This window comes from Gekko japonicus, unplaced genomic scaffold, assembly GCF_001447785.1.
Source record: "Gekko japonicus isolate JY-2015 unplaced genomic scaffold, Gekko_japonicus_V1.1 scaffold276, whole genome shotgun sequence".
Taxonomy (NCBI): domain Eukaryota; kingdom Metazoa; phylum Chordata; class Lepidosauria; order Squamata; family Gekkonidae; genus Gekko; species Gekko japonicus.
In genome coordinates, this window is record NW_015171510.1 from 994,694 (window position 1) to 1,017,939 (window position 23,246).

The 23,246-nt window shown below is 45.8% G+C and overlaps 1 protein-coding gene across 1 annotated transcript in view; it reads left to right on the forward strand.

Moving 5' to 3' along the window:
* DSTYK (dual serine/threonine and tyrosine protein kinase) overlaps positions 1 to 23,246 on the forward strand; it is a 65,038-nt gene that overhangs the window by 20,796 nt on the left and 20,996 nt on the right. The window contains exon 3 of the mRNA XM_015419342.1: positions 16,655 to 17,318. Within this exon, the coding sequence (XP_015274828.1) occupies positions 16,655 to 17,318 (664 nt within the window). The remainder of the gene's footprint in view (positions 1 to 16,654; positions 17,319 to 23,246) is intronic.

The following is a 23,246-nucleotide window of genomic DNA, read 5'->3' on the forward strand; positions in this document are numbered from 1 at the left end:
AACTGCCCCCCCCCCCATGTGCTAAGAAGTAAAAAAAAGACGTGCCAGAATGGATAAAAATAAATGTTTATTTAAATTGATTTTTAAAAATATTTCAGCTGTAGCAAGCTTCTCGGTTTACAATAACAGGGTTTAATATAAAACTTTAACTCTGCATTTGTATTATCTCTTGATATTGAATTTATAATGCTGCTCTTCTTCGTAAGGAAAATGAGGGAGCATCTTCAACAAATCATTGTAAACTACAGTAGTTCATGTACCTTGTATTACGCCATGTTCTTGTGGACCAGCCGCTAGCAAGTCACTACAGTTCCCATCCACTGATGAATCTAGTTTTTGCCGAGTTGGTTCAGTATTTTTAATTTAAATCTCAAATAAGGTGTTATCTTAATTACTTTATCCTGCTCCCCAACAAAGGTGTTCAAGGTAGCGTACATTCAATTAAAAACGTAAGTAATTTTAAAATGCCAGCATAAAATAACTTTTTAAATAAGCGTTACTTACTGACTGCATGAGTAAGTGAGGTAAGTCTTTAATCAGCTGAATATCTGTGGAGAGGGTGATTGATGGGTTACTGGCATCTGTTCATGTATCATTTCTCTTTCTGTAAACTCTCTAACCCCTAAAAATCTTTGCCTGCTGTTCCCTTTACACACAGGCTATTCTAGCATCACACCTACCCTTCCAATATACTTTATATGAAGAAGACAATGACATATTTTTAAAGAGCCATCTTTGTTTCTGTAGTGGCAGATTGCTGTCTTGAACCAAAGATACCTTAGAATTTCAGTGTTTTCTTTCTCCCCCTCCTCTTTTGAAAAGGGCTTCTGCTTCTTTCTCCTGATATGGTAGCCTAGTCCTTAGTCTTCAAAAAACAAACAAACTGGGAATTTGCACTGGTATTTAGAGAACCACATTGTATTCCTGCCCCCACCCCCTTAACACTGATGTACTTTCCCCTGGTCTGTCTTCAACTCCTTTCTCAGCAGCTGCCACTGTAGAGCTTTTCTCTTTGTTGCTGTTGTCAGTAAAAGTACACAGTTGGGTGGGGGAGCTCAGACAAAGTCCAGTCTTTTCACAGCTCTCTTTCCTTCCCCATTTCAGAAGCCAGACCCAACCTGAACCACCTGGCCCCTGGTCATATCACTAGCTAGTGACAGCCAGCTGAACATAGGGAAAGGGAGCCAGGGAGAAGCCCACTGCTGCTGAACTTCTGTGAGCTCACAAGAGAATCAGTTGGCCTCATCATTATTGTACTCATTTACTGAAAACAGTGGGGAGGAAGTCTTTGAGTCCTGATTATTTCTGTATCTGCCAAGATGTCTAGGATTGAGCTTTATAGCATCCCTTGGCATCAGTATGCCCACTGTCCTGGAAGTACAGGTCCCTGGCGTGAAAGGAATCAGCCACAGAGTCCCTTTCTTTCTCTCTCACACACCCCATTTCTGCTTCCTCTACCCCCTACCGGGTGGGTGAGGTAGACCATTGCCACCAACTTGGATTGGGAGGGTTTGCTTTACTGAAGGGGGGCAGGTTACTCCCCTTTTGATTCTATTGGCAGAGCCCTTTTATCACAGGCAGAAGAGATCTGGTTTTGCCACTGAGCTTGAGGGGTACAGAAAACCTCTAGTAAGGTTTGATATTTTTTTTATAAACAAATTGTATTTTAAACAAAAAGGACAAAAATTACCAAAAAAAAAGCACTCTAATAGGGTTAGGGCTACTACTAAGCAAAGACAAATACAGATTCCCTAATGCATCTCAATTTAACTGTCCTTGTCTAAAACAGGCTGGCCTGGCTCATGCCTCCCCATCATCAAGCATACAACTGGGGCCCAAGGGACTTGTTACTTTTGAATCCCTACCCTGATTCAGGATTGGTTGTCATTTCCCTCAAAAATGGCAAGAAACACTTTGGCTTCTTGAGTTGCTGTGAAAGACCTAGATGACTTGTGGAATGTGATGGCCCCTATGAAAAAAATGAGGCTTGGATTCTCTGGCTTGCTTCCAATGCATACCTTATTGCTTCTCCAGTGAAGGGGAGGCAAGTAGGGAACCCAGAAGGTGATGGGAAGACGGGCCACCTGCTTCCTCTCCCCACTCACAGCAACAGTGGTGGTGGTGGCTCTCCAGGAATAACAGATCTCCCAACTACAGAGATCAGTTCTCCTTAGGGTTGCCGGCTCCAAGTTGGGAAATTCCTGAAGATTTGAGGGTGGAGTATTGGGAGGATGAGGTTTGGGGAGAGAAGTGGCCTAATGCCATAGAGTCCACCCTCCAAAGTAGCCATTTTCTCCAGGGGAACTGGTCTCTGTCATCTTGATATCAGTTATAATTCCGGTGATTTCCAGCCCTCACCAGAAGGTTGGCAATGCTAGTTCCCCTGGAGGAAATGGCTGCTTTGGAGGATGAAGTCTATAGCATTATACCCTTCTGAGGTCCCTTCCCTCCTCAAACCCCACCCTCCCCAGGGTCTACCCCTCAAATCTCCAGTAATTGGCAAAACTATTTCCTTCCCACCCAACAGCTGATCTACCTTTACCTTCCCCTCTGTCATTAGCTTTCCATCTCCTCCCCTCCTGCAGCCTCTATCTAGGGAAACTACAGTCTTTTGCCCCAGTGGAGACCAGAGCACCTTCTCCTCTCCTTTTTATCTGCCCAACCCTGTGTGGTAGGGTAGGCTTGAAAGTACATGAATGGTCCAAAAGCACCCAGTGAGCTTCCACAGCAAGATGGGGATCTGAATCTGGGTCTTGTGGACCCTACTCTGAAGCTCTAACAGCTAAACCACACTAGCATTCATTGGGTGCCTACTGTTGAACAATAGCAAGCGGTTGGGCTTAGTTGAGTTATACAAGTCAGGTGGTATCAAGTCACTCAGAAGATCCTGTCAGGTCTTGGGTTGCCAGCCTCCAGATGAGACCTAGAGATCTTTCAGATTACAACTGAACTCCAGGCAACAGAGTTCTGTTCTCGTGAAGAAAATGACTACTATGGAGGGTGGACTCTGTGGCATTATACCATGCTGAGGGCCTCTCCTATCCCCAAACCCTGCACTCCTCAGACTTTCCCAAAAATCTCCAGAAATTTCCCAACCCGGACAACGCAATCCTGATCAGGCCTGGCTCCTATGAATCCTCCCTTCAAGGCCGAAATAGTCCTGGAAAAAGCCCTGCCCCCTCTCCCTGCCTTTTTATTCACAAAAAACCAAGGCTTGGAAGACTGTGGTTGCCTACCAACAGTCACTGAGGGACTTAGTTTTTAAAGCTACTGGTGCTCCTTTTATCATTTTCAGATTTTTTAAACTCCCCAATGTTTGGGGGTTTTTAGATTACAAATTTTCAGCAAACCCAGGGCCCTTTTCAGGTTTGTAGAAATATCTGTCTTGCCCGTTCACAGCCCCAGTTATCAAATTTAATTATCCAAAGATCTGCCAACTTCATTATTAGATGTAAGATATTGCAATTTTATATGCGAAGTAAGTTATAAAATGTGCACTTTATGTTCTAAAAGCAGTAATTAGGTTTGATAGGACAGTCAGTAATGCATATATTTTGATTCCCCCCCCCCCAAATTTCTGTTTTTCCCTCCCACATTTTTTCTTTTTGGTGGCTTCTAAACTTTTGGAAATTTTACATCTCTAGAAGCAAGGAACAGCAGGAGGCCTGGACTTCCTCTCCCACAGGAGATCTCATAATAATGACCTTGTCTTTACTATAATGACAGTTTATGGCTCATGCCAATAAAAATTGTTAAAATTTGTCCACAAACATGGTGAGGGTTAGAATATTGAGAGCAACAGAAATTCATGGTGGAGAGATATTAATCTGTTCAAGCTTCTGAGAACTTATGATTTGGGAGACATTTTCCACTGTGTTTCTTGTCTCTTATTTATTTATTAGATTTTTATCCCAGCCCTCCCGGGCTAGGCCGGCTCAGGGCTGCCTTTCCCCATTTCTTTTGGGCTCCTGACTTGTTCTGTCTAAAACTGACCTTGATTGCTTAGTGCCGTCAAGTTGCTTCTGACTTATGGTGATGATGACGCCCCAAATATCCAATTGTTAACAGCCTTGTTCAAGTCTTGCAAACTGAGGGCTGTGCCTCCCTTTATTGAGTCAGTCCATCTCATGTTGGGTCTTCCTTTTTCCTTGCCACCTTCAACTTTTCCTAGCATTATTGTCTGGTCTTCTCAATATGACCAAAGTACAATAGCCTCATTTTAGTCATTTTAGCTTCTAGGGAGAGTTCAAGCTTGGTTTGATCTACAACCCATTTGTCTTTTTGGCAGTCCATTGTATCTTTTAAGCCAGAGGTGTTGAACTCATTTGTTAGGACGGCTGGGTCTGACGTAAATGTCTCTTTGTTGGGCCGAGCCATGCATGCCATAAAATGTAACATGGGGTACCAGAGATAGAAACTTTATAAAGGTGATTTCAATAGCAGGTGAATGACTGTACCAGGCTTGATTGGGTTAGGTGTGATATGCAGAGGGGTAGTAGGTGTGGAGACACCAGCATTGGTAATGAGACAGGAAACCTAGGTCTCAGTTCCATACAGGAGAATTCAGTCCAGGAGGATGCCATGGAGCTCTCTCTCTCTCTCTGTGTGTGTGTGTGTGTGAGAGAGAGAGAGAGAGAGAGAGCAAGGAAGGGGGGAGGGAGGCAAGAGGCAGGAAGCAAAAAGCCACTGAGAGAGCTGGGAAAAAGCAAGCTACAGTGTGGCTGCAGGAGCAGCCCTGGGAAAGGAAGCAGGAGAAGGAAATTGCTCAGGGGCCATATTTGAGCCTTCTGCGGGCCGTATCCGGCCTGTGGACAACATGTTTGACACCTCTGTTTTAAGCTCTTCTCCAACATCATATTTCAGAGGAAGCAACTTTCTTTCCTGTAAGTTTTTTTCATTGCCCAACTTACACACCCACACATATTAATGTGGAATACTATTGTATGAATTATTGTGGTTAGGGATGGGCACAAACCAGCTCCCAAACTAAAGTTTGTGATTAATTTGGGGGGAGTTCATGGTTTACAAACTGAAGTTCGTAGCAGGTCAACCACCACGAGCTTTCCAGCGGTTCATGAATGGATACATTTCCAGATGGACAGTGTCCACTCAAAATATTTACCAAACTTTAAAGCAACAGGGAAGAGAGATCGTAGAGGAGTGGGCAGCAGGGTGGGGTTCCTGTGTGTAGCTTGCAGAGGGTTCATTCTACACACTTTTGAACCTGTGCCTGCCATTTTCCCCAAAACACTTTCCTGGGGACATATTCTTTGAGGGGCCATAACCCTAAATCCAATCTGCACATAACTTGGAGGGCATGTAGAAGAGCATCAGTGGGAGGTCCTCTGTGAGTTTCATTCCTATACCTTTCACAGAGTTTGTTCTATACACTCCGGAACTTGTGCCTGTCCTTTCCCCAGAAAGCACTTTCCTGGGGCACCTTTTTGGGGGGGCTGTAACTTGGACCCTGTAAATCCAATCCTCACCAAATGTGGAGAGCAGATAGAGAAAAGTCACCCAGAGATTCCCTGCAAGTTTGGGGTCTCTAGCACATGGGGGGGGGTTATTCTACTGCATCATGAACCTCACGAACTGAACTAGCTTGTTTGGTGCCCCAAAGTTTGTGATGGTTCGTGGCTCACAAACCACGAACCAAAATAAATCGCATTTCCTGGTTGTTGCCCTTCCCTAATTGTCACCAGCGACACATTCTTACACTTAAGAAACTTTTCTAGCTCCTTCATGGCTGCCCTTCCTAGTCTCCTGATTTCTTGGCTGCAGTCACCCTTTTGGTTGATGGAGCCAAGGAATAGAAAATCTTGAACAATTTCAAATTCTTTATAATCAACCTTAAAGTTGTGTAATTTCCCAGTAGTCATTACTTTTGTCTCTTTTATGTTCAGCTGTAATCTCACTTTGGTGCTTTCTGCTTTGACCTTCATCAGGAGTTGTTCCAGTAATATGGTATCATCTGCATATCTTAAATTTTCACTCCATCTTCATCTAAATTGAATTTAGTTCATCTCTGTGATCTGTGCTGCATATAGATTGAACAGACAGGGAGATAAAATACATCCTTGTTTGACTCCTTTACCAATTAGAAACCATTCTGTTTCTCTATATGCTGTCCTAACAGTAGCCTCTTGTCCAGAGTACAGGTTGTGCATCAAAACAGTCAGATGTTGTGGCACACCCATTTCTTTTAACACAACCTTTCATGATTCACAAGCTGATTTTCTTCTGAAATTTGCTTGTATGTTCCAGTAACCAGGTCACCGCCACTGCCAGGTCTGCCTTTTTCCATCTGAGGCATATCAGGCAGCTGGTCCCATATCTCACTTCCAGACTGGATTATTGAAATTCTCTCTGTGTGGGGCTGCACTTGTCTCTTTTGCTTCTGTCTGGCCTGCTTGCAGGGAGAGTGGGATACAAGTCCAATAAAATAAATAAAAATAAATTTGCAATATGATCTCTAGTGCCTCTTAATTTTCTGAATCCAGTTTGAGCATCCGGCATTACTCGTTCCATATATAGTACGAGTATCAGTCTGTGTAAGATTTTGAGCATCACTTTACTTGCTTGAGAAACTATTGCGATGGCCCAATGCGGGCTTTGTCATCTCCTTTTTTCAGAATTGGAATGTAAATTTCCAGTCTCTGGGCCTATGTTTTGTTTTCCATATTTGTTGGCATTTTCTTGTTAAAATTTTAATGGACTCCATTTCTGTGGCTCAGAATAGCTCGATTGATATCCCATCTACTCCTGGTGATTTGGTTTTCCCACTAGTGCAGGTTTCACTTCACTTTCTAAAGCTATAGGAGGTTCTTCAAAAGATTCTTCTTTGAAGGAATTTGTCCTGCTATTCTTTATAGTTCTTCAGTTCACATTGTTTCTAGAACCCTCCCTAAGATGGCGGCCGGTAAGGAGTCTCAGTGCAAGAGCTCCTGCGTTTAAACTGATTTCAGCAAATACCAACCAACCCTAACCAGCCAAAAAACCTCCTGGAGCACGCCACATACCATCAACTATGCCAGTGGGGAGAGTGGACTGTAGACCATACCGTGCCTTGAGTCATCAGGGCTGGTTTTCCTCTAACAAATACCTACCTCCCTTCCTTCGGAGAGGCCTCACTCCAACGACGCTGCATGGAGAAGCCGCAGCGCAGCATGAGAACTTTCCCAACAGCTTTCCTGGCGCTGCAGGGGCGAGCTGCGGGGTGTCCTGAGCCCTGCTTGTCTTGGTCGGCTGTGCGGTCGCCACTTTCGACGGGGCCCAACTACAACTACGGTTGCAGCTGCGGTGACAGCTTTGAGTGCTGTTTGTGGGAACGCGCCAGTCAGCAGGGCTGGAGCCGGGGAATCGATAGAGGGTTTTTGCCTCCTCCCAAGGCCCCCGGACCGGGCCTGACCTGGGGAAGCGGCAGCCGAGACCACGGCCCCCACAGTGTCTGGTTTTCTCTGGCCGGCTTACAAGGGCTGCAGCAGCAGAAATGACGAGGGCTCAGACGACAGACAGCCCACGAGTCCCTGAACGGTGGGCTGAGAAAGCTACGGATAGGCGGGCAGAGGCTGGCAATGCTGATAGAGAGCGGGCTCAAGGGACAAAGGCAGAAACCCATAAACCAAACTATCGGACTCAAGGACGATCATTGGATTGGACTTAGAGGTTGGACTGCCACTTGTTGGCTGGCAGCTGGCAACAGAGGCAATGGATACAGGTGATGAATTAAGAAGGGATAGGTTAAATTAATTAATGGGGCTAGGGTAGGGATGAATAATTGATTGTGTTATTAATTGTGTTGTCCTATTGGTATTGATTGTTATTCCCCAATTAATTGTAGATTAATTTGATGAATGATTTATTGGATGCCCTATAAAGATGTTTATTAATTAATTAGTTTGCTATTTCAATTTACAAATTAATTAATAGGAGGTCATCTGGTGCCTAGTGTAGAATTGCCATAGATCAGTTTAGCCATTAGCTATAGTGATACTGGCGAGCTGAGGGGGTGGGTGAGGGGGGGAGGGAACAAATGAGGATATAATAATATTTTTTTAAAGGTAAATAAACAGGCTTCAAAGGCTACTGGATTTATTAGGAGGGCATTCAGATTGTAGGCTGTATCAAATTTGTATTCAATTTAGGAATTAGTGACTGTTAACGTTGTTTTGTTGCACATGCTGGTACCCAACCACTAACAGCTATAAATTGGTCTGTGGTTCTACGAAGACCATCAGAATGGCGATGACGGGTCAGGGTATTCCAGTGCTCTTGGGGCAGGGAAAGTACAGTGGTGGGGCCAGGCAGAAAACAAAGGGAAGGGGACAGAGAAAGAGAGAAGCTTGGGCACCTTCCAGCCTGCGCCTCATCCCAAAAGTGGCGGTCAGTGGGGCTAGGAGGAATAATCCCTCTCCGACACTAGTGTTGTGCAATGCCATGTCCATAAACAACAAGACTGCAATTCTGCGAGACTTTCTTCAGGAGCAAAATGTAGACCTGGCTTGCATGACGGAGACCTGGGTCCAAGAGGGGGAGACCGTAGCGCTCTCCCAATTGGCTCCACTTGGGTTCTCCGTCCTCCACCAGTCACAGACTAAGGGGCGGGGGGAAGTAACTCTGTTCATACAGGAGGCTTACTCCTTCAGGGCGCTCCCACCGTTGAGGCTCACAGGCATAGAGTGTGCTGGCTTTGTGTGGGATGTGGAGGAGAGTTTGGCTATCCGGTTAGTGTACCCGACCGCCCAACGCATCGGCCGATGGCCTGTCATCCCTGGTGGAGGCCGTGTCTGGCTGGGCATTGGAGTAACCTCGACTAATAGTCTTGGGTGACTTCAATGTCCATGCCGATGATGCGGCCTCTCCAATGGCGATGCACCTGGTGTCGTCCATGGCGGCACTGGGACTCCCCCAATACGTAACAGCTCCCACCCACAGAGCCGGTCACACGCTTGATTTGATCTTCGCAGTGGGGGTTACAGTGGACCAGATTACTGCTATGGCAGTTCCATGGTTGGACCACCATGCCATGAAGGCCTGTGTGCATGTGGCACCCCGACCCTGTTTGGGCGGCGAGCATATTTTGGCTCGCCCATGGAGCCAAATGGACCCTCAGCGGTTTCAGATGGCTCTACGGGATCCTATGCCCCTTGGCGGCTTGTTAGATGAGCTAGTCGGGGACTGGCACGGCCGACTCTTGACTGCCATCGACGAGATTGCCCCCCGACGCCCTCTGCGCCCTTGCTCTAAGTGGGCTCCTTGGTTTACCGAGGAGCTGCGGCTGATGAAATGAGGGCTCAGACTAGAGAGACGGTGGCGGCGAGCTCGCAACAAAGCAACAAGAGCATCCTATAGGACGTTTATGAGCTCTTATGAGATGGCAGTCAAAGCTGCAAAGAGAGAGTTCTATGCGGCCACAGTTGCATCTGCTAACTCACACATTTATTTAGAACTATTCGTTCATTAACAGAGCTGCCACAGGGCAGACCAAATGCTAGGGAATTGGACATTGGCTGTGAGGCTTTTGCGAGCTATTTTGCAGATAAAGTCTTGCTGCTCCGCCGCGATCTCCCCGCCATAGTTGAGACAGTGAGCGAACTCGAGGCTCCATGCGCGTCTTCTAGTTCCATTCTGGATTATTTCAGTCCACTCAGCCTTGAGGAAGTCGACAGATCGCTCTCAATGGTACGTCCAACCACATGCAGACTTGATCCGTGCCCTTCATGGCTTATAAAAGCTGGCCGTGAGGGGCTGCAAGGTGCTCTTAGGGATATTATCAATAAGTCCATCCAGAGCCGATGACATACAGCTATGTTGCTGGGCTGTCAGTCCGACTCTACCCCAGGTGACCTGGAGCGGATGCTTCAGGTCATGGCAGGCTGGCTTAGGCTGAGCCAATTGAAATTGAATCCAACGAAGACGGAGGTCTTGTGCCTGAGTCGGAGCGGCTCGGGGTAGGGATCTCACTACCGACCTTCGATGGGGCACCATTGGTGCCAGCACAGAGGGTCAGGAGTCTGGGAGTGCTCCTGGAAGCCACCTTAACAATGGAGGCCCAGGTAGCAGCCACTGCCAAGGCAGCCTTTTACCATCTACGGCTGATTCGGCAGTTGGTTCCCTTCCTTGAATGCAATGACCTGGCAACAGTGATCCATGCTGTGGTCACCTCAAGATTGGACTACTGCAACGCTCTCTACATGGGGCTGCCCTTGTCCCAAATCTGGAAGTGCAGCTAGTGTAGAATGCGGCAACCAGGCTGTTGATGGGCCTCTCTGTTCGAGAGCACATCCGACCTGTGCTGAGGGAGCTGCACTGGCTGCCAATAGCATACTGGATTCGTTTCAAGGTTCTGGTTTTGACCTTTAAAGCCCTATATGGCCGGGGGTCTGCCTACCTGAGGGCCCGCCTTTCCCCACATGTCCTCCAGAGAGCACTGAGGTTGGGGAGTTTAAATCGCCTGACTGTCCCTGGCCCCAAGGATGCCAGACTGGCTATTACCAGATCCAGGGCCTTCTCAGTGGCGGCTCCACACTTTTGGAACTGTTTAGTAGCTCGTTCAGTGGCAGCTCCTAATCGAAGGTCTGGTGGAAGAGCTCTGTTTTACAGGCCCTGCAGAACTGTAAGAGGTCCCGGAGGACATCAGGGCCTTGCAGGACCTCTTACAGTTCTGCAGGGCCTGTAAAACAGAGCTCTTCCACCAGACCTTCTACTGGCACTTTCTTTGGGAGAGTCATATGGGGCCAACTACAACGATCACCGTCTGCACTTTATTGTTTGTATGTAATTTGCACTTTATATTTTATTGTTGAATTTTATCTGTTTTTATTGTAACTTATTATTGTACGCCGCCTTGAGCCTGATTGTCAGGCAAGGCGGGATAGAAATTGAAATAAAATAAATAAATAAATAAATTTTGTCCTGTTCAATGTATTTCCATATTGATCTTACAACATGCCTAATTGTACTTTAAATTTCCGTTTAATTTTTTGAATATTGTGGAACAGATATATTGTTCTTTCTTTTTTTGTTTTCTTCTATTTCTTCACCCTAATTATTATACAGGTTCTCTTTGTTCCTCCGTGCAAGTCACTGGAACACTGCATTTAGAGTTCTGATTTTATTTCTGACATCTTTTACTTTTGTTTCTCATTTGTCTTTAGCAATTTTAAGAGTCATCCATCAAGGCTTTTCATTTCTTTTGGCTACAGGAGTAGTCTTTGTGCATTCTTCCTTGATAGTATCTTTTGTTTCAACCCATAGTTCTTCTGGTTCATGTTCACTTGAACTTAGCAGTGCAAATCTGTTCTTTAGGTGGTCTTTAATTTCTTTAGGAATGGTGGTTCAATTGTATTTTGGCACTATGAATGTTTTGGTGTTTTTTCTTCAGCTTTATTTTAATTTTTGGTATTGACAATTCATTGTTGGTACCACAGTCAGTTCCTGATCTTATTTTAGCAGAGAGAACAGAGCTTCTCCACCTTCTGCTTCCAATTATGTAATCTATTTGATTTCTATATTGGCCATCCAGTGATGTCCATATATATAATTGTCTGATTTTTCTGAAACATATGTTAGCAATGAACAAATTGTTGTCTATACAGAATTCTATGAGTTGTTCTCCTGCTTCATTTCACACTTGTAGCACAAATCTTCCAACAGTGTTTTGTGTCTGTCTTCTGCGTTTCGTTCACCTATGATCATCAGCATATCTTTTTTGGGCATGTGATCAATTTCTTCCTGGTCACTTGCATAAAAGCTTTCAATTTTTTCTTCAGCATCTGTAGTTGGGGCATAAACTTGAATGATGGTTATATTGATAGGCTTTTCATTAAGTCTGACTGATGTTATTTGGTCAGACTTTGTATTATGTCCCCTGACTTCTTGTGTTACATCTTGCCTCGCTATTAGAGCAGCACCATTTCTTCTGTGTTTGTCACTTCCACATTAAAACACTTAATAGTTTTCTGATTGAAAATGTCCTAATCCAGTCCACTTTACTTCACTCACTCCCAGGATTGCAATGCTTAAATGGTCTATTTCTCATTTTATGATTTTGAGGTTACCTTGATTCATACTTCTCCTATTATATGTGGCAGACTGCTTTGGATTTTTCTTTTGCGTCCATTCATGTCAATAACTGAATGCCCTTTCAGCTTTAGTCCAGTTGCATAATTAAGAATAGCGCTGTTCATAGTTGTTCTTAGCTCTTTCCCAATGGCTGATTGTGCCATCCAACCTGGGAATTCCATCTTCCAGTGCTGTATCTTTTTTTAGTTTTTGATTGTCTTATCGTAGGGTTTTCAAGGTAAGAGATGAGCAGAAGTGGTTTACCATAGCCTTCTGCTTAGTACTAATGAGAGTTAGCGGAAATGTCTGCCACTGTCTGTGACAGGTCCTCCACCAGTGTCACTTTCCACTACTGCAGCTGCCTGGCAGGCCCATAGCCACGGGGAACCTTGGGGATACCACCCCCGAATGTGCCCCTCCCCTCCCCCAGGAGGTGGAAGGAGCCTGGAGTAGTGTATGGGTGGCTGGGAGGGGGTCGCAGCGAGAGGCTGAGCGCCTGCCCACCCACCCTACTCTCCCTTTGTTGCCGGAACTTCCCCGCCACAGTGAGGGTAAATGTCCTTTTGACTGTGCTAAGTACCATGAAGCTGGTGAGGCGTTTGGATGGGCTAATAGCAACCACTCCGTGCAGCAGCGATTGGCAAAAGAAGCCTCTCAACCGTAAGCGGGCCCAGCTAAGGTAACAGAGTTAAAACAGAGTCTGGCCATGTACCACCCTCTCTCCTGGCCTCTCCCACAAGGTGAAGCCAGGACGTGGCACTGATGTGCTTTCTGGTGGTGGATCACAGGCTGGGCGTACATTCTCTCACTTCCTCTGCCAGCTCGCCTCTTTTCACTGATGCAGCTTTGGTGCTTCCCTAGGGGGCATGCTCGCCTTCCTTCATGCCTTTGAGGTACCAGAGCACTGCTGCCACAGCCACCAAGCGGGCTGAGAAGGGCTGAGAGCAGCAGTGTGGGAGGGAAGTAAGTAAGCTGCTGGGCGGGTGGGGGTGGGGTCCTTTGCTATGCATTGTATTGTCTCCAGTCAGCTTTCAGCAAACAATCCCCCCCCCATTTTTTTGCACATGGACTCCATGGCAGGGAGCCCAATTAGATTAGTGTGTCCCCCCCCTCCCCCGAAAATTTTCTAGCTACGAGCCTGCTGCCTGGTAGCCTGTCAGTAGGATGGTGAAAAGGGAGTCCCCGGAGTATGGAGAAAACACACCATTTTGTGAAGGAAAATGTTCCCTGATGAGAGAATTGGGTAAAGGGAAAAAAAAGTGTTGGGAAGAAATGAGGATGGCCCAGGGACATATATCTTGTCTCTTCCCCCATCCGGCAATTCCATGAGAACCCCCAAAGCAAATTCCTTAAAGAATAACCGCGTTAACCAGAAATTCAAAACACCCTACTTATAAAATATTTATTCTAAGCATTACACCAGACTAAAACCTTCTCCAAACTGATACTGTCCTTTGTTATGCAAAAGCTTTGCACAATTTATGGATGGTGGGTATAATCTGGCTGCCTTGACAGCAAATTCCACTGAAGGGTACAACAGCACCCCTTTGAAATCTGTTGCCTGAAGCCCCCTGTGTTCCCCTATGTTCCCCTATGTTTCCTGGTGAGGCCAGTTTTAGGTACAGAACTTTCTATTCTCACCCCTCCCTCCCAGTTTTTTTATCACTTGCAACAGCTGTTTTTATGCCACTGGCTAAGAGCCTAATCCGGTTGTAATATGTAGTCTGGATCTCCCCCCCAAAAAAAAATCTCTTTTCCTAATCAGAATTTAAACTGTGAAACAGCAGGCCTAGCCCAGAAAGTTAACTGGGTACTGAGCTATCCCTACTCTCCCTCTACTCTTCCTCTTGGTTCAATTCCAAATGGCAGGATTTTTTGGAAAAGAAAGTACGTTTGCCTTGCATAAAGTAGGAAATGGGTAGCCTCTCAAGCTTTCATATGTCACTTCATTCTGCCCATCTCTCAGCTGTTATTTTGGGCTTTCTGCAAACTCTGAAAGTTGACGGTGTCTAAAAAGCAGCAAGAGCATTTGCTGCATAGCTTTGCCCCCTCTTCTTTGCCCCCTCTTCACCACTATCAGCAATTGTGAATCTCCTCCTGTATGGTATATGTTTATTTTAAAATGTACAACAGTAATGTTTCTAATTTATTGTATTTATCTTTAGAAACAGGCTTTCAAAAGGAAAGGCTCTGAAGCCATCGCTCCAAGCTTTGCATTTATGAAAAGCACATTCAGTGAAAGTGCTTTTTGGGAGTGAATTCAGTATTTTCCCCATCAGTACATTTAAACTTGCTTGTTGACTTGTATGCCCCTCTTTTCTGAAATTAAGAAAATAAGCAAGGGTCAGTTACAAAAGTGAGTTTCCAACATAGGATACTTTCTGTTAAAGAAGAACCCTCTCACATAACAGTTCAGCAGTGGTCTGTGAGAAGATGCAGAAACTAAAAGGAAATGGCTGATAATGCCTCGCTGGGTATTCTTGCTAGATAGCCTTTAACTGTTGTACAAGCAAGATTAATTTGTTCATACTGAGACTTTATCTTTAACTTTTTCTCCCCCTTACTTATGTCTCTTAGAGACCAGCACTGGCTTCCTCCTTTGTTTACTGCCATCCAAGTGAGTCATCTCTCATAGTGTTAAGAGCTGCACATCTAGCTTTGCTCTCAACTTGCACTCTTGTCTAGTTAAATCAATAGTTTTGTGCGTTTCCATGCTTGAGTCCCATGACAATCATAGTAGGCAAACTGCAGCTAAAATTTTATTCTAAGCATTGGGGTAGAAGAGGTGTATTGCATGGTTGAGACTACTTAAGGATTTAACTTTTAAAAAATTAGGTAGTGTGTTGATTTTACCAAAACGTCTTTGCCAACAGTTCTAGGATCTTAGTTATATCCTGGCTTTAGCTCTGGGGCTATCACGGGAAATCCAGATGTTTGCTCTTTAGGTGATGCTGGAAAAATGGATACCCAAAGCTTCTAAAATACTTTAAAAAACAAATCTTGCCTCTGAACTGGTCTCCCCCCCCCTAATGTTTTTTAACAATTCACCTGCCTGTTCAATTGCCATGACAAATTTTAAGGCCTGTCTTAAGAGGCCATGATGTTATCACAGCCAAAAATTACCCTCTCATGGAATATCCTGGTACTTAGGTCATAAATTCTATAAAAATGTGTACCTCATGGATAGCTGACCAGTACTGATGTCTAACTGGCTGTGATTCTTGGTATACACTTTTGGTTTTAACCATTTGTTACTACTTGACTATCTACTCTGTCCTAACACTGATAATTTCTTTGGTTAGAGATTATGGCTTAATGTAGAAAAATATGTAACATGGTCTGGCTTCTGCTGGAAGGTGTACTGGAAATGTTGAGTGTAGCTAGGTATGTGTATAATAGCGCATCTAAAGCAAACATTATTAGTTGGAGGGCCAGTGTAGTATAATGGTTAGTGTTGGACAAGGATCTGGAAGGCCTGGGTTCAAGTCCCCGCACTGCTGCAAAACTCAGTGAGCTTTCTTGGTCAGTCACGCGCTCTGAACTTGATCTACCCCACAGAGTTGTTGGGGAAGGGAAAACTGCACTGTTCTGAGCTCCTTGGAGGAAAAGTGAGATAAACATGTACTAAATATTGTAGCATTTTGTACTTGTAAAAGTCCATTTTTGTACTTGTAAAAGAGAACAAGAGTAACTTAAAGAATATCGGATGTATGATGTAGTAAGTTTATTAAACTGAAGTCATCAGAGCAAATTTCCAGATTTATAGGTCTGACTAACAAGTGTTGAGGAGCTGCGGTGGCTCAAGTAGTTAAGACGCTGAACTGCTGGCTGTGGAAGTAGTTCAGCAGTTCAAGACCCGGGTGCCGCAAGACGGAGTGAGCTCCCGTCTCTAGTTCCAGCTCCTGCCAACCTAGCAGTTTGAAAGCAAGAAATTGCAAGTAGATAAATAGGTACCACTTTGGTGGGAAGGTAACAGCGTTCCGTGCGCCTTGGTGTTTAGTCATGCTGGCCACATGACCACGGAAACGTCTTCGGACAGCGCTGGCTCTTCGGCTTTGAAACGGAGATGAGCACCGCAACCCTAGAGTTGGATTCGACTGGATTTCGAGCAAGGGAACCTTTACCTTTAACAAGTGTTGAAAGATTGCTTGAATTGGGGATGATATTAATGCCTAGTTTTTGCTGAGGCTGTAAACTGTATCTGGGCTGTACTGTTTCACACTGCAGATGTGGGCAGTTACAACTGAATTTTCTTCCACACAAACACACACACACACACACACACAAATCCTTCTAAGCAGTTAGTGTAGCTGTTAAACTAGTATTAGGAGGCCCAGGTTTATAGTCCCATTCTGACATGAAGCTCCTAGAGTTGGGTTTTTTTAATTCCATAGAGGGAGAACTTTCTTTACACACAATGAGGAATTGTATTGTTCTGGTTCCATCTTTCTTAAGTTTGGATACCTCTTGAGAGAAGGGGGGTGGGGAAAAATGTTTGTTGCTGTTGATGAGAAGGAGTGAAGAATCCTGAGTAGACAACTCAAATAATTATAATTTTAATGTTAAATTCATACTGTCTTGCTCTTTTCAGGAGGTGGACATTGTGGTAGCTCCATGTTGGGGATTCCAGTCAGCAGAGGTCACCTTGGGGGAATACATAAACCATGTCCTTCCAGTCATCACCTTTGCCATTAGTGAAGCAGAGCTCTCTGCCCTGGATATGAGTGAACTGCGGGAGATTAAACAGAAATTCTCTCCACCTGTCTTTTTTATTAAAGTGTCCATTTGGGGGGTGGAACTAATAACCCCTCGAGACACGGAAAATGAAAAGTCATTGCTTTATCGGCAGTTGCTAGACCTAGACTACCTTAGTACCAACCACTGCAGCTGTGGAGCTTCCAGCTTTGATGCAAAAGCTGAGAGCATGCTGGTAGAACAATCTGATAAGATTCGCCTGCTTAGCACTTTCGCTAGAAAGGTGTTGCAGAAGCACTTGGTAGATGCAGCCACGATCTTGAACATAGTGCACTGCCGTTGTCTGGACATATTCATCAACCAGGCCTTTGACATGCAGCGAGACTTGCAGATCACTCCAAAGCGGCTAGACTACACACGGAAGAAAGAAAATGAGCTGTATGAGTCTCTGATGAACATAGCCAACCGTAAGCAAGAAGAGATGAAGGACATGATAATTGAAACTCTCAATAACATGAAAGAAGAGCTGCTGGAAGATGCTGCGAATATGGAATTTAAAGGTAATCTCCAGAAAGTACCTGGCTTTTTCTTCTTGCCTTCCAAAAAACCCAAAACATTCACATACTGATTGTAAATGAAAGTCCTCTTCATATGCACCTAGATTGGCAAGAGTGTTAACAGTCTCCTTCACCATTGCTCCCACAGCTATAAGGGTGTAAAAATGTTTATATATGGTTCTGCCCTGATGACAAGATGACATAACATGCAAACGATGTATGGTCCCTTGGGAGGTGTGCTGTTTGTGTTTCATGTAAATATGTCCTCAGCATGAGCTGCAAGGATAAAAGTTTGTTTACAGCTGGACCATCACATCACTACAGATCTGTGCAAAGGGCCTGTAAAAGTGCAATTCCAGCTTTGTAAACAAAGCATTTTCTTTTATTATAATGTATTACTCACTTCAGGAAAAATGGCAATGTGTAGATTTCTCTTTTTAAAGTGTTGCTATTTATGTATACAGTTTTCAGGAAGCAGGCTTTATGAGGAAGGGGTGTGACTTGCGAGCTGTGATTGCCTGGAATTTAATTTTGAAGCAGTAGAGTTGAAAGTAGATACTATACTTTGTCTGACTTAATTCTGTGAAAAATCATAAATTTCAAATTACTCTCTCTTTAAAAAAAGACAGTAAAACCCCCCTCAATATTCTGAAAATGGAGCCTAGTTAATTGTCTGCTTAAATGCCAGCAGGTCTGTGGTATATCAGAACTGTATATTAGCGAGTACTAACACGTAAAGGAGCTGCGGTGGCTCAAGTGGTTAAGACGCTGAACTGCAGGCTGTGGAAGGTCGGTAGTTCAGCAGTTCGAGACCCGAGTGTGCCGCATGACGGAGTGAGCTCCCGTCTCTAGTTCCAGCTCCTGCCAACCTAGCAGTTCAAAAGCAAGAAATTGCAAGTAGATAAATAGGTACCACTTCAGTGGGAAGGTAACAGCGTTCCGTGCACCTTGGTGTTTAGTCATGCCGGCCACATAACCACGGAAATGTCTTCGGACAGCCCTGGCTCTTTGGCTTTGAAATGGAGATGAGCACCGCAACCCTAGAGTCAGATTCGATTGGCTTTCGAGCAAGGGAACCTTTACCTTTTTACTAACATGTAAGCAGACTTGCAGCCTGAGCTTAAGCATGTTTACAATGAAAGGCCCAGTAAGTATGCTTAGAACTGCAGCCCCAGAGTTACTTATCACTTCAAGTAAATTCTTGTAGAATAGGCAAGTGACGCTTGCCTTAAAGAATAAGCCAGTATTTTGTTTACAAAAGTAATTTATTTACAAAAGTAATTGGACTTTCTGAAGAGGTGGATTTCCCCCCCTCTTTTGTCTCCTTTTCAGCTACTGTATGCAGATACTTGAACTCTGTGAGCAAGCCGTTGTGCAGTAGAATTCTTCACTGGATTTAAAAAAAAATAATCTGTAAACACTCTTGGCATAAAATGACTTAATGGGTTGGATCTAACAGAGGATTTCTATTTAGAGTGCAACTTTCTTGCCCTTCCCATCCTGCTCTCATGCTGTTTTTAGGAGTGTTCCATTGAAGCCAGTTTATTTAGTTAAAATTATAAATATGCATATACTTATGTTAACAAGATTAATCTGCTTTGAAAGCTGTAAAAAGTCTTTGAATGTAAACTTATAATTGGAATATAGGGTATGATCCAGTCAAATTTAACCCTTTGAATTGCAGTAAATTAAATGGAAGCATTAAGCAGAAGTTTGAATGTCTCATTGACATCAGTGATGCTGCACTTAAATTGTCTGGATTGTAGGCTTTGTTCATATGTGTAGAATCCCCAGACAGCAGCCAATCCAGGTAGTGCCTTGAAATCTTCTGATCTTCTTCGTGGTCTCTGTGCCTCACACCTCTGGGGTATAGTGCACCTGCGCTGAACTTGATCGGTACTTCTTAGAAAGCGAAAGCGATTTTCGCGCCCACTCCCCAGTCACGTGCCGGCTCCACTGCACATGACTGGGGAGGGGCACAACAATCCCACTAGTTCTCTTCTGACTGCCGCGCTGGTAGGATCCTCTCTGCTTCGGTCGGTAAATTTCTGGCTTTAGGGCCTATTCTTTTTTTTGGAGTTTTTTTCTTTTTTCTTTTTCTGTAAGTGAAAGGACAATATTGTTATTGGATTTTGTTTTTTTCGGGCGTGTGTGTTTGGGTCTCCCTGCTAGGCAGATCTCTTCTCCCCCCCACCTCCTGGCCTATGGCCAAGAGGTGGGGATTCTTTAAACAGTGCCTCAAGTGTGGTAGTAAAATAGCCCCCCCCCCCCCGATGGACACTTGCTTTGCCTTCTGTGCCTTGGGGAATCGCACCAAGTGGACTCTTGTGCTCATTGCATGAAGTTCTCGAAGCAAACGAGAAAGAACAGAGCTGCTAGACTTCGTGTCACAGTTTTGGAGTTAGCACTCTCACCGATGTCGTCGTCACAGGACACTTCAGGACATGCATCGATGTCGACACCTGCCTCGGCATCGACAGCTGCGATGTCCCCGATACCGACTCACTCAGATGTCGACCGCCCAATGTTGAAGCGCTTGGCCCAGACATCTCAGTCTGAAGCCCATACTCCCTCCAAAAAACGCAGGGAGGGCAAGGACGACTGGTCAGTCAAGCACAAGAAGCATAAGAAAAACCCCTCAGCGCAAACTCCGCTGACCCCTCGGAGGGCCACAGAACCTAATCCCGTTGGGGCTGCTTCGCTTGACTCCACGGGCCGTGAGCAGCAACAAGGTGTCCCCCTATCACCTTCGCTGTGTCCTGTCCAGCTCACCGACTCTGAGCATGATATGGACTTGACGCAGATCTTCGGGTCTTCCAGTGTCGAAAGCCTACACTCAGACTGTGGAGCCGGCACCTTTGTGCGTCCTTCGCTGCTCCGACCTGACGATTGAGACCGGCCATCGGGACTGATCCACCCGCTGACACCCCTGTGGGATCAATGGCAATGGCAATATATGTATTGGGCCTATCCCTTCACAACCGGCATGCCTTGGTTCCCGCCCCAACTGGTGGAATGGGATCATCAATCCACTTCCTCCTGACTTTATCGGTATCGAGATCCTCTCCCGACGCCAGAGTTTGTGAAACCCCAGCCGTCGAGACCGACAGGCAGAACAACCAAACCACCGCCCCCAATAGCCCCCAAGTTTAAAGATCCATCAGAACCAATCCCATTGACACCAATGCTGCCTATTTCTTTTTTCGAACCATCTGAGCATTCCGCTTCTTCCGATACCTCCTCCCATTCAGGGGACGAGAACCCCGGCCCTCCAATGGAACCCTCGCCACCTCAGCAAGTGGGCGATGATCTGCTAATTTCTCCGTCAGAGGATCTCAATTCCTATGGGGATTTCATCAAGCGGATGTCCAACACGCTGACCCTGTCTACTGTGCAACCCCCATCTACAGTAACACTCCGTGTTCGATATCGTGCAGATGGACACCTCAACACCGATAGCCTTACCAATGACTTAGGTCTTGTTACAGGCGGCCAAGGTTCCGTGGTATCCCCCGGCTTCCACCCCCGTCTCTAGCCGGAGAGTAGATCACATGTATAGGGTGCAAGAGTCGGGCACTGTTTTTTTATTCACCCACACCAAGCTTAACTCGGTGGTAGTCACCTCCTCTTCCAAAGGTGAACACAGTCATTCCACACACCCTACATTATATTACATTACATTACACTTTCAACTTATATACCGCTCCTTCCCGAGGGCTCGGAGCGGTTTACAGAGACATTTAAATCATCCTAACTAGGGCCACAGTGCAAGGGGAGGGGTGAATGCCTACCAGGCACCCGAACAGCAAGGATCTTTCCGTGGTGGGTTCTTTCCGTTTTCAAGGCGACGGTGTCTCGGCAGAGATCTTCTTCCGCAGTGACTCCTTCTGGAGTGGACCTCACGGCACATGACTATGCGATGGCTGTAGCAACTGGCCTCCGTCCTATTGGCTCTGACCGCGCCATGTCGTCATGTCGCCGCGTTTCCTGGACTAATCTCCACCTGGGTCGCTCGTTGCTCAACGCCGGATTGCCACCATGTTCGCCGGATCGCCTCCCGTCGCCTGCCACCACCGCCGCTGCACACCAATTCATTGGAAGGTGGGTGCCCCCCACTCCTAGGAGCAGGTACCCATTTATCTACTTGCCAAGGGCTTTTGAACTGCTGGGTGGGCGGGAGCTGGGACAAGGACCGGGAGCTCACCCCGGCCGCGGTGGGACTCGAACAGCCGTATGGCTGTTCGTTGATAGATTATTGCAGGCTTTTACAGACTGCGCCACCGCTCCCTGCCATTGGCGCTTAATGCACTCCAGGTCATCCCTGGCTTGCCACACCAGGGCCTTCCCTTTCAGGAATCCCAAATCGTTACCTCCCAGGTGGATAACCAACACATCTGGCGGCAAGGCTGAACCAGCCTTAAACAGAAGAGGGAGGAGGCCTGGCCAACACAGGCCCCGGCACCCCCTCCACTCGACCGTAGCCCACTGGCTGAGGCCCAGTTGCGAGCCAATGGCCGATCGATTGGCCCGATGAGCCGCCCAGAAGATGTAGCTGTATCCGGAGATGAGAATCCATCTCCTGTCACAAAACACAGCTCCTAGGAAGAAACGACAATGAACTCCGGAACCCAACAGGCAAACAGCATTGCAAACAGTAACTTATAATAAGGGAAGAGGGCGCACATAACGTTTGTAAGCGGCAGATCGCCACCTGCCCACCCTCTGAATATCAGCAGTGCGATAGCCTAAGGCTGCCGCCGTGGATGCTGCTCCTATTCTGAAGGAGTGAGAAAATTTTATTCCACTGGAGCACTTGACATCAAGACTTTGAACTATACTGCATGTATGGGGAGAGAATCAGTTTGCCCACTGGGAACAAATGTGTGAATTTATTGCTGCCCTTCCCGAGGACTTTAACCGTCAGAATTCAAAAGGAGGGCATGCTCTTGGCTAAGCACCAGCTCAATGCAGCTAAGCACACACTGGATGTGGCACCCAAAATACTGACTTCAGCAGTTACCCTCAGGTGTCATACCTGGTTGCATTCCACAGCCTTGTCACAGGATACTAAAACTCTCATTGAAGATCTTCCATTCGAGGGTGAGGGTCTTTTCAGTTCCACGACTGATACTGTCTTGCAAGATCTAGACAAAAACATTAAGACATCTCGTAATTTAGGGGTCACGTCAGCTACTAAACTAAACAAGACAAAACCATGGAACAAATCATGGTCCTGCAGATTCTTTCTTAAGTCGTCTCCGGAGACGCAATGGCAACGATCACCCACTGTGTCTTCTCGGCCTTATGGGCACAAACCTAAGTTTTCGTCTGCCACCCACTGTAGGGCTAAGACCCCTAAAGCTCCCAAGCAGATCCTTTGACTCACGTCATCTGCCTTTACCCCCCACCCACCTATCTCCTTACCTGGCTGCTTGGCAGTGAATAACATCGGATTGGTGGGTGCTCTCTGTTATCAAGAAGGGGTACCTCATAGAATTTATCCAGATGGCTGAGGCCCCCAATTTTGTGCTTACTTCACCATCCAGCTCGCTCCTGGAAGAAATTCAAAATCTCCTTCAAAAGGACACTATATAACCAGTTCCGATGATGCAACGTCACCACGGGTTTTATTCCCGTTATTTTACGGTCCCCAAGAAGGACGGAGGCCTCCGGCCTATTATGGACCTCAGGGGACTCAACCGTTTTATTTCTAATCGGAAATTCCGCATGACAACCTTGCAAAGGATACTCCTGCTTCTCGGCAAAGATGTCTGGATGGTAACCCTGGACTTGCAAGACACATATTTCCATATCACTATCTACCCATCTCACAGAAGGTTTTTGCATTTTGCGGTCGGGGACGGCCATTTTCAATACAAAGCCCTCCCCTTTGGGCTCTCAACAGCGCCCAGAGTCTTTACAAAAATGATG